Source organism: Nicotiana tabacum, chromosome 6 (assembly GCF_000715075.1).
Source record: "Nicotiana tabacum cultivar K326 chromosome 6, ASM71507v2, whole genome shotgun sequence".
Lineage (NCBI taxonomy): Eukaryota > Viridiplantae > Streptophyta > Magnoliopsida > Solanales > Solanaceae > Nicotiana > Nicotiana tabacum.
This window is the reverse complement of record NC_134085.1, coordinates 217,068,402-217,080,163: the sequence shown is the minus strand read 5'-3', so window position 1 is coordinate 217,080,163 and position 11,762 is coordinate 217,068,402. Positions and strand designations below refer to the sequence as shown.

At 40.4% G+C, this 11,762-nt stretch overlaps 1 protein-coding gene across 2 annotated transcripts; it reads left to right on the top strand.

Moving 5' to 3' along the window:
* Window positions 1–4,370: 4,370 nt before the first annotated feature.
* On the top strand, window positions 4,371–7,407 carry LOC107770841 (isoaspartyl peptidase/L-asparaginase 1). 2 transcript variants are annotated; one of them, XM_075256701.1, is made up of 5 exons: window positions 4,371–4,900; window positions 5,542–5,586; window positions 5,686–5,919; window positions 6,265–6,351; window positions 6,764–7,407. In XM_075256701.1, the coding sequence occupies exons 1-5, from the start codon at window positions 4,739–4,741 to the stop codon at window positions 7,226–7,228; spliced, it is 993 nt and encodes a 330-aa protein (XP_075112802.1). In that variant the 5' UTR covers window positions 4,371–4,738; the 3' UTR covers window positions 7,229–7,407. The 2 variants fall into 2 exon arrangements, with proteins under 2 accessions (XP_075112802.1, XP_016445661.2); XM_016590175.2 differs by lacking the exon at window positions 5,542–5,586.
* The last annotated feature ends 4,355 nt before the right edge of the window (window positions 7,408–11,762 follow it).

Below are 11,762 nucleotides of genomic sequence, written 5' to 3'. Positions count from 1 at the left end.
CAACTGCATGGCCGAGATGTTTTCAGCGGCCATCTTTATGGGAAAGCATGGTATGGTGCAGGGCTTGGCCCCTTTTTCTCCCATCATCAGGAGCATGTTGGCATATGGTACCGGAATGGTGTTGGTTTGCCTCATGAAATCCAAACCCACTATGATGTCGAAGTCATCTATGATTGCGATGCGCAGGTCGATGCTTCCTTTGTATGGGCCAAGTTTCACTGGGACATTTGTAGCTGTTCCACCCAATGTCTGAGGTGGTGAGTTGATAGCCTTGACGCGGCCTTTGCTCTTTTTTACCACAAGACCTAGGCGCTCTACTTGCGTTGATGACAAGTAGTTATGGGTGGCACCTGTGTCTATCAATGCGTGAAGGGGCTTGCCGTTCACTTTCAATTCGACGAACATTAGGGTCCTCGCTTGCTTAGGAGGTCCTTCGTCCATCTTTTCTTTCCCTTTCCTGGTGATCGGGACTGATGTTTTCTTAGGAGGACATGCACTGGTCCCCGCTAAGGCATGAGGGATAGAGCCAACAATTGCATTGAAGGCGCCTACCTCGTCGTCGTCTGATGAGTCTGATGTGTCTAACTCATCCTCGACCGTCTGATGAGCATTGACCTTGATGTTTGGGCATTCATTGTTCCAATGTGCCCCGCCGCAATGACGGCATTCTGAAGGAGGCTTTCTCCCCTGATTGTTGTTGATGGATGCAGCACTGTTGCTGTTGGAGGGAGGAGTCTTAGTTTTGGATGCACTCCGATCTCCCCCACTTTTGCTTGGGCCACCATTGCTGGGATGGTGCCCGTTGGATCCCCCTCGGACAGACGGCTGGGGCCTGTCGTTCTGAGTTCCCAAATGATAATCGCCAAGGCATTCTGCAGCTTGAATGGCCTTGGGCAGGGTGTCTACCCGTTGTCGCTGTAGTTCCATACGGGCATGAGGTTTCAAACCTTCTATGAATGCGAAGAGTTTGTCTTTGTCCCCCATGTCGCGTATGTTTAGCATGAGTGCGGAGAATTCGCGCACGTACTCCCTCACTGATCTGGTGTGGCGGAGGTCCCGAAGCTTTCTCCTGGAATTGTATTCCACATTTTCGGGAAAGAACTGCAGGCGTATGGCTACCTTCAATTCGTCCCATGTCTGAAGAGTATCTTCACCGGCCTTGATGGCTTCGTGTTTGACCCGCCACCAAAGTTTGGCATCGCCCTGAAGATACATGGCAGCAGTCGCTACCTTTTTGGATTCCTCCAAATGGCCCACGGCATCGAAGTATTGTTCAATGTCGAAGATGAAGTTTTCCACTTCTTTAGCATCCCGGGATCCGTCGTATGGCTTTGGCTCCGGTATCTTAAGCTTTTGTGGAATGGGGGTGAGGTCTGCTGCACCCCTGATGTGATGGTTGCCTTCTCGAAGTAGGCTCTGTAAGGCAGCATTGACAACGTTGAGCTTGTCAGTCAAGTCGTTTATGGTTTGCTGCATGGCAGTTAGTCTGTCTGCCTCATGTTGCTGATGGGCCAAATCGTCGGCACGCTCCTGTTGGAGGTCCTCAAATTTGCCATGGATGTTGGCAGTTTCAATGGCTGCCGTTTGTCGGTCCTCGTCGGAGTCACGACTGATGTTTGCAATGTCATTTTCGGCCTGCCGCATTCGGCGGTCCAGGTCGTCCAACCTTTGCACTAGGTTGTTGCTTTGATCAGGCACCGTTTCTACGATGGGTCGTAATCGGTCAACCGTCTCTTCTAGGGATGCTAGACGCTCCCCATGATTCACCATGGTCAGAAATGGTGATGATGGCAAATGTTTTCCCTCGTCCGATGTCGAGCCTAGGCTCTGATACCAACTGTTACGCAACGCCTTCCTGATGATCTTTGGAAGGGCAACGTAAGGCTAAGCAACCGATGTCAGTGCGGTTGCTGTCCGCCAATGAGGTCCTCGCCGCACGCTAGGCTAGATTGTCAGTGCCGTGCGGGAAAACCAATGTCGTGGGCAATTGCGGAAGCTTGAGAGAGAATTGGGTTTTGAATGCTGATGATGATTTTATTGCTGAATGAAAATGCTGATTACAATGATGTGGTGTCGAGGGGGAGAGACACCAGAAAATGCTGATTGAAATGTTTGATTGTTTGGTCCCCCTTAATAATGCTTAAAAAAAATAAACCAACATGACAAGACTAGTCCTAATAAAGCTGTAGAAGCACACTGAAATGAAAATGATGAAAACTAGTCTATGATTACAATGAAAAGGACTTAGATTATTACAAGGAAAAACTAAGCCCGATGGCAGCATCTTTGTCTTGCGGGTCTGCGCGCGCGTTGCTGTGGGCGCGCGCGACACTTGAGGTGTTGGCCTGAGGCTGGGCACTGGTGCTTGGCATCAGGGTCTGTGCGCGAGGCGCTGCTGGAATGGGCCTGCAGCTGGGCGCTGGCGAGGCATCAGGATCTGCGCGCGCGGCATTGTCAGGGCGCGCGGCGCTGTTGTCATTGGCCAGCCCTTGGGCGCTGGCGAGAGGCATCGGTGGGGCGACAGAGGCACATGCGCGCTTGTCACTTGGCGCAGCCAAGACCACGGGGCCGACCATGGCGCTAGGCATTGTGAGGCTTGCTAGGCCGCCATGGGGCGCGGCCAAGGGGTCATGGGGCATGTCTGGAAAGCAGCCCATGACAGTACTAGTGATAATCAAACAATCGGTTATTTTTGTTTAGTGGTATCAAGAAAGTAATATACATTTACGCGGGGAAAAGAAACTCATTGAACAACCACCCTCCAATTGTGTAATATGGAAAAGATGTCAATGTAATTGAAAAATATTTATTAATTTGATGTTTCTGCACGTTAGTATTGTTGTGAACGAAAATCATTTACATCCTTTAAGTTTGCTCTAAAAATTAAACTCTCCCCTTAGCTTTGAACAATAGTCACTCTCCCTCTCTTATCCTATGCAATATCAATTTTATTTTCTTGTAAGCATTCTATATCCACATCCGATTTAAAAGAACAATCACCTAAACATGGATTTTCCACCTCGTTTTTATACTTCCATTTATCTGGGGAAAAAGAGCAATATTCATAACTAAAATTGGACTCGCACATGCACGGAACCAAGGAGCAACAACTTTACATATCCACAAGAACATGATTGTCAAATAGTTATACTCAAAGAAAAAATAAAATAAAAATAACATATGATCTTCTAAAAATAATTATGTGATTTTTCTCCTATTATTAAAGGACGTAAGATTCAAACTCAACATGACAAATAGTCGCAAAAAGAAGAAGAAAGACAATGACTATTCCCCTATAAGTCACGAAAAGTGTAATTTCTTCCGTTACCCCCTCCCCGCTCTATATCAATAACCATTGGGAAAAGATAATCCAATAAATATTACTAAATATTATTTACTTCACTAATATCTCTCTTTCCGTATATATGCATAACCATTAGCAGAAGATTGCCCAAAGAAGCAAGTGCAAACTTAACGCAAGAAAAAAAGGATATAAACAAAAAAAAATTAAAAAAATTTGAATGATAAGAAAAAAAGAAGAACACTTCAAATCCTACACCTACAAAATATATAATTAGAGTTTTAATGTATGAGAAAACTTCACGTCATACACAAATTTTGGCCGAATATATAGGCAACATTTGTTGTCGGTTCACCTTCAAATGTTGGAGCTTCTGTGTATGACAATTTATCAAACACAAAAGAACAAAATTAATCTAAACCCATCAGTAATATAATAGTAATATTTTAACTAAATATAATTATACATAGTAATTTGAAAATAAAAATTAAATAGCAAAAATCTCTACGAAAGATTCTACCTACCAGACAAACTGAAGGGGCTGAAACAAATGGGCCATATCACATATGAAAATGATTAGAATTGGGATATGTGAATATATTTCCAGATCCTCTTCAGAATAATTTTTCTTTTCAAACTATTTTTTTTTTGTAATGAGAATTTTGGGCTTTATAGTTGATTAATAATTGATAGAAAAAGTTACGTGAGGCTTTTGACGTTCCATCACAAAGAAACGTTTCTTTATTTATGAAGCGTCTCAATTTCGAAAAGGTGAAACAGTTGTTTACTTAATAATGAATTTAGGCATTTATAAATTAAATTGGATAGAAAAAGTAAGAGAAAAAATGCAAAAAATCCAGATAAAAGATAAATATGAATGATGTGCAATGAGATGTGCCACATCATTATTTTTTTGCCCAATTATTTATATATATATATATATATATATATATATATATATATATATATATATATATATATATATATATATATATATATATATATATAAAGATTTCCGAAATGCAACTTATAAGGTTGATAAATCAGAAGTACTATGAATCGCAATTTCGAATTATGAATCGCAATCAGCTACTACGATTTGTAAGTCGCATATGAATATTTGTTTGTGTAGCAGTAGCACATATGTCTGCCTACAGACTGACGCGGGTCTCAACTCTCACGGGTACCCGCTTTGCACACAGCACGCCGTTCACTGTGTGTGTGTGTGTGTCTCTGCTGCTGCGTTCCTTCCACCACCACCAATTTCCTCCTAAATTGTTTTTATCCCTTTTCACCATTGCCTCATTGAAAATTGAAAAGAAGAAACACTGAGTGGTGGTTTCCATTTTCCCTCCAATAATAAGGATTACAACCGAACACATTTGGTAGTGCAAGTACGGAGAGCGACAATCTCGAGTGACAATTGGTGGGTTAATTATGGGTTGGGCTATAGCGTTGCACGGCGGAGCTGGTGACATACCAAAGGATCTGCCGCCGGAGCTTCGTGAGCCCAGAGAAACCTGCCTCCGCTATTGCTTACAGATGGGGGTCGATGCTCTCAAGGCCCATAAATCCCCTTTGGGTGTCGTTGAACTCGTGGTATACCCATTTTACCTGACCATAACGTGCTTATTTCTCTAAGTTTTAAGTTTTATTTTTCTACAATTACTTCAATTTTTGCTAAGGATTTGATATCACTTTTTATTTTTATTTTATAGATTGTAGTTATGCTAGTCAGTGTAGCTGCCTTCTTGCTAGCGATTTTGCATCTGTTCAATTTCTCATCAAGATTTGTTCTTTACTCTGTTTAATGATGGATATAACCTGTTATATTCTTCCTTTTCAGTTATGACTGTGTAACTTCTTTTCTCTTTTTTATCTTAATCCCATGAGAATTGGATGTTTAATTGATAAAGGTATATGTTTAATTTTTTTAAATTCATTTTCCACCTCTTTCTGTATATTCTCTTCTTGTTTAGGAGCATGTAATCTCTATTTCTTGTTTTTTCACTATGTTAGGATGAGACTAAATATATGTACACTTGACTATGTTTGATACTTAGGTTGAATTACTTTTTCTCTTTGACTTATGAAAGAATTAGTTAATGGATTGGAAACTGGATTATATCAGCAGTATGATACTATCTGTTAAGTTTTCTTTTTAATGTTTTAAAGTGCTCTTACCCCCTGCTTCAGTTTTTCTTACAAATACTTACTCTCAATACTTCAATTCGTGCTAGGGAAAAATGTTACTATTCTGTAAATGCGTTGCTCCGGAGAAACTTGTAAAACTTGGATCTTCTGAAAACTTCTGGTTTCTGTATTATGAGTAATTTACTTTTTATTGATGTTATGATAGCTTTTAACTGGCTTGAATCAAGCAGGTGCGGGAACTGGAAAATAACCCATACTTCAATGCTGGTAAAGGGTCTGTTCTAACCAGCAATGGTACAGTAGAAATGGAAGCATGCATCATGGATGGTAATACGAAAAACTGTGGAGCTGTTTCCGGCCTAACCACAGTTGTGAATGCTATATCTCTGGCTAGGCTGGTCATGGAAAAAACTCCACATATATATCTTGCGTTTGAGGGAGCGGAAGCATTTGCTAGGGAGCAGGTTTGTAAAACTTTCTAATGTTATTCTCTCTTATGAACATTCCACGAAATCTGAGACAGGGTCCAGTGGCATAGTTAATTCTTTGGCAGTTTTTTGCTTTAAATGGTTTGGTGTGAGGTTGCGAAATTGGCTTGTCGAAATCTATTTTGGTTCAAGTCCTTGGTTAATTATTGCCACATCAATTTAGACACTCCTGCAGAAAGCCATAAGAAAGTTATTGAACTACTTACTGCTGATGAATGGTATCTGTGATAATAACCCCCGGTTGTATGTTTTTATTACATTCAATATGGCCCTTTTTTATATTCAATCTATTTGATGAACTGTGATGATTCTGTTATCAAGGGGGTTGAAACCATGGATCCAAGCCACTTTATCACTCCAAGAAATATTGAGAGATTAAAGCAAGCAAAAGAAGCAAACAGAGTCCAGGTATGCAACTCTTCTCCTTCTTTATCATATCTTTGCTACAAGATTGTATATTTGTGCCTTTGACCTTCACATTGATTGAAGTCTTCTGCTTTCTTATATGTATATGTTTTTATCTGGTGCTTTGGTTGAGATTTTTGAAGAGCTTTAGTGCTCATTTTTTGCAAACACTGGCACATGTTATTCATATGTACTTGGTCCTCTTTTTGTTGCCTCCAACTGAGTCTGATTACGGTGTCCAGCCTTAATCGCTTAAGTTTAGCTATGCAGATATGCCTCTAACAGAGCTTTCTTGTTCTATTCCCTTCTTGGAAACTCACTGTCGTGATTTACAACTAAACTTTCCTGTTATCCTATCTTTGAGAAGCTTTCTGCTTCCGTGTTATTGGCCAATAACGCTGCTACCAATTTACAGGTAGATTATAATACACGGCCTATAGCAAAAGATGAAAAACCACCAGGTTCTAATGGGGATAGCCAGCTAGGAACAGTTGGATGTGTAGTTGTTGACAGCTATGGACATTTAGCTGCTGCTACTTCTACTGGAGGACTAGTAAACAAGATGGTGGGAAGGATAGGAGATACTCCCATTATTGGTGCAGGTACATATGCAAATAAACTATGTGCTGTTTCCGCTACAGGCCAGGGTGATGCTATAATCCGTGCAACTGTAGCGAGAGATGTGGCTGCTCTAATGGAGTATAAAGGGCTTTCTCTCACGGAGGCAGCAGACTACGTTATAGAGGAATCTGCCCCAAAAGGAACCACTGGCCTGATTGCTGTATCTGCCACCGGGGAAGTTACCATGCCATTTAATACAACCGGCATGTTTAGAGCTTGTGCAACTGAAGATGGTCATACAGAGTTAGCAATTTGGTAAATTTTCCTTAGAATAGATTAGTCTTTGTTGTATTTTCTAGCTATTGAAAATCATTTAGAATTTCAGATGGGGATTCTGTCTTTCCAGACTGGTGTTCCTTAAATTTACTCCCATCAGTTTTAGTCAGCTAATTCTTTTGATCTGGCTGTTGCAGTATTGAGCTCATTAGTCATGCAAAATATCCATTTTTTTTTGTTTCCCACCCGGTGTCCGATACCCACATTGGAGCCCAACTATATCCAGATTCGCACCGCGTAGGGCTCAATTCGGGGGGAAACGCTCCCTATCAAGGATTTTCCATACTCAGGACTCGAACCCGAGACCTCTAGTTAAGGAAAAAGCAGTCACATCCACTCCACCACATCCTTTGGTAGTCACGGAGATATCCATGAATTCACCTTAGTATAAAATAATCTCCAGTAGAATACTTTAACTATTGACTCCAAAAGAAAAAAGGTCACATCAACGGATTTGTGACAATTGACATAATAGTATGGTTTCAATAAAGACGAAATTGGATCTTTTTTCGGTTGTCCCTTACTTTTCCCTTGTAGGACAATTAATGGTGTGGTGTACTTAATGAGTTAATGTCGAGTCTTATTCCAGACCCTTCTCGGGAAGTACTTTATAAAATAGTTCAGCATCAATCGTAGTCCTACTGCTTTTTTTTACGCATACTTATCTACCTAAACGAAAAAGTAAGCAATTGTTGACCTCAATATCAGTTTGTCTTTTTTTTTTTTTAAATAAAAAACAAAAAACATTTTGCTGTCAAATTGTTGAAGATGTACAATTCTTTTTAAACGCTTGCCACCAATTCTGAGTGCAATGTCCACACTTGTCGAAGAAACTAATACATTGCAAAGAACCATGGAGTAATAATTGAATAAAGAAGAGGACCAATTGGGAGAGCATTGCAAAGCAGATTGCTTATGTCTGCAATGTCCGAGCTACTCGAGGAATTAGAGCTATACTACAACAATGTGTTTTCTAAGGATATTTTAGAATGTAGTATGCTATGTTAATGGTTATTGGTATTTTTGTTCTCTTTTAGATAGCTAAATGTGCATATGCTAAGCTATGGGTTTGTAACTCCTTCTACGGGTGATTAATGAAAGATTTAATTACCAAAAAAAATAATTGAATAAAGAACTATCTAATCTCCCCTTATTTTAATTTTGAAGTATCTCGAGACATCAAACAATGAGAAGATTTTTTTTTTCGGTGCTTCTTTTGTGATTATCCACTGTGAAATAGTTGGTGGCAGAATATCACAGTCCGGTGCATCAAACTCCCGCTATGCGCGGAGTTCGGGGAAAGACAGGATAACTTCCATAATTGAAACTATATAAGATTTTAGAAGCTGAACGGAGTGTTCAATCTAATACTCACGGCATTCACAAGCACACTCTGTATATGATATTATCAAGTTATGACGAAATAGTCGAATTTAGTGTGCGAAAAAAAATGATATGATGGACTTGCCAGTTATCTGGACATCCACAATAAAAGGAAAAAAGAAATAGAAACACATAAAATAATCATCAGATTTTCACAAGTCCAAGTAGTTTTGTTCGTCACTGTACTTTAGCAGCTTTTATGAAAGTTGATGTATAAGCAACAATAACCACCCAGTGAAAATCCACAAGTGAGGTTTGGGGATGATAGGATATATGCAGCCTTACCACAATTTTGGGAGGGCAAAGAAACTGTTTCCGAGAAACAGCAAGGATGACACACAACAAAATTTCTTTGTTTATTACTTACAAAAATAGAACGAAATGAAAAGAAAAGAAAGTGTAACGCAGAACTGAATAACATATATCCAACGTGACAAAACAAGATGTTAGCGGAAACGTAAAAGAAAGAACACAAGATTTAACGTGGTTCGGATCAAAATAATCCTACGTCCACCAGAGAACAATTGCCCTTTTAATATTAACAAAGGAATGGGAGATTTCCCAATTACACTTAAGAGAATTTCTCTCTTAACTCTCTACTCACTACAATGTATTGTATTATTTTGGGATGATTTCTACAAGTGAAGGAGTGCATCTATTTATAGAGGTAAAGACCTCCTCTTGATGTCATTGCTGACATCAAACTACCTCCTCTTGATGTCATGGGTGACATCAAAGGAGGAAGCTTCCTCCTAGCATCCACACCAACTCTTTCCACCAACTCTTCCAATTGGCATGCCATTGTTGACTAAACATAAACCAACATTTTCAGCATGCCATTGTTAACTAAACATAAACCAACATTTTCAATCTCCACCTTGGTTTGCGTTTCGAGCGTGTGAACAACTCTGGCCAAAACTTCTAAGCTTACTGGGCAACCCTGTTGTAAGAAACAAGAAGAATCAAACCATTGTTGAACATACCACCTCCACCTAGCAACTGTTCTCTTCGGAGTTGCATCAGTTGATGCACACCCCCGCCAAGTCCTTGCAGTGTGCAAACTTAGCGAGCGGGACTATCTTGGTCAACATGTCTGTAGCATTATCTTCTGTGATAACCTTCACGACCTTGATAGTTCCCTCATCAATAACATCTCGAATAAAATGAAATCTGACATCAATGTGTTTAGTGCGCTCATGAAATCTCTAATTTTTCATTAGATGAATAGCACTCTGACTATCACATCTAAGAGTTGATTCCAGCTGAATTAAACTCAATTCTGCTACTAAACTTTTCAACCAGATAGCTTCCTTTACCGCCTCCGCTGCTTCCATGTATTCTGCTTCTGTCGTAGACAAAGCAACAATCGACTGCAAAGTCGACTTCCAACTGACGGCACTGCCAACGAGGGTAAAGATGTATCCAGTTGTGGACCTTCTTCTGTCAAGATCTCCTGCATAGTCAGAATCTACATAACCGAGAATTGAAATACCTGTACCACTTTTTCGAAAGGTAAGACCAACACCAGAAGCTCCTTTGAGATATCTCAATATCCACTTGACAACTTCCCAATGCCTCTTTCCTGGGTTGGACATGTATCTACTTACCACACTTACAGATTGAGCAATATCTGGACGTGTGCATACCATAGCATACATAATACTACCAACTGCACTGGCATAAGGAATCTTTGACATATGCTCCACCTCATCCTCGGACTGAGGCATTTGTGACTCTGAAAGTTTAAAATGAGTAGCTAATGGTGTACTTACAGGCTTGCACGTTTGCATATTGAATCTTTCGAGAACCCTTTCAATATACCTCTTCTGAGAAAGATGTACAACATCGTCTTCTCTTGAAATCTCCATACCAAGGATTTTCTTTGCAGCTCTTAAATCCTTCATGTCAAATTCCTTACTCAATAGTTTCTTCAAAGCATTTATCTCTGTAATGTTGTTAGCAGCAATAAGCATATCATCAACATACAACAGTAAATAAATCATTGAGTTACCAGACATCTTCTTGTGATACACACAACTATCAAATGCACTCCTTGAGAATTCATGTGTAGTCATGAATGCATCAAACCTCTTGTACCACTGTCTAGGGGATTGCTTCAAACCATACAAAGACTTCTTTAGTTGGCATACGTGATCTTCTTTTCCCTCAGCTAGGAAACCTTCAGGTTGATCCATATAGATTGTCTCTTCTAGATCACCGTGTAAGAAAGCAGTTTTGACATCAAGCTGTTGAAGCTCCAAGTCAAATTGTGCAACCAATGCTAGTAGCACGCGAATTGAGCTATGCTTCACGACCGGAGAGAAAATCTCATTGTAGTCAATTCCCTCCTTTTGGCTGAAACCTTTTGCAACCAATCTCGCCTTGAACCTAGCATCTTCCACTTCAGGAATTCCCTCTTTCTTTCGGTAGACCCACTTGCATCCAACTGTCCTCTTCCCCTTTTGTCTTTTCACTAAGACCCATGTCTGATTCTTATGAAGAGACTCCATCTCTTCAGTCATGGCTAACCGCCATTGTGTGGCATCCTTGCAAGAAGTTGCTTCAATATACGAGGAGGGCTCCAGATCTTTAATCTCTTCTTGTGCAGCTACGAACGCATATGCAATCAAGTTTGCTTGATTTATAAGGCGTTCCGGTTCTCGTGTATGCCTCTTCTCCCTCCCCTTCGCAATTGTGTATGGTTCATTGACAGCAAGTTCTTCAACGCCTACATCTTCTGACTCATCTTTAACCTGAGTCTCTTGATCCTTTTTCTTGGCAAGCTCCACCGGAAGCTCTACCTGCTCGTTGTTCTTGTTTCCTGAAAACTCCACGGAAACTTTACGGGGATCAAGTATAGAGGATTCATCGAAGGTGACATCTCTACTAACTATAAATTTGAGTAAAGACAAACACCAAAGTTTGTACCCTTTTACTCCATCCACATACCCTACGAATATGGCCTTCTTAGCCCTTGGTTCAAGCTTTCCTTCATTAACGTGATAATAAGCTGGACACCCAAATACTCGTAAGTATGAATAGTTAGAGGGTTCACCTGACCATACCTCATTCGGAGTCTTAAAGTCAATTGCCGATGCTGGAGATCGATTGACAATATGAGCAGCAGTGTGAAC

Excerpts from the sequence above, each read along its gene's own strand:
- LOC107770841 (XM_075256701.1), top strand. The coding sequence starts at position 4,739 with ATGGGTTGGGCTATAGCGTTGCACGGCGGAGCTGGTGACATACCAAAG. Across the intron at positions 5,587-5,685 it reads GCGTTGCTCCGGAGAAACTT|GTGCGGGAACTGGAAAATAA; the intron begins GTAAAACTTGGA and ends TGAATCAAGCAG. Across the intron at positions 5,920-6,264 it reads AAGCATTTGCTAGGGAGCAG|GGGGTTGAAACCATGGATCC; the intron begins GTTTGTAAAACT and ends TCTGTTATCAAG.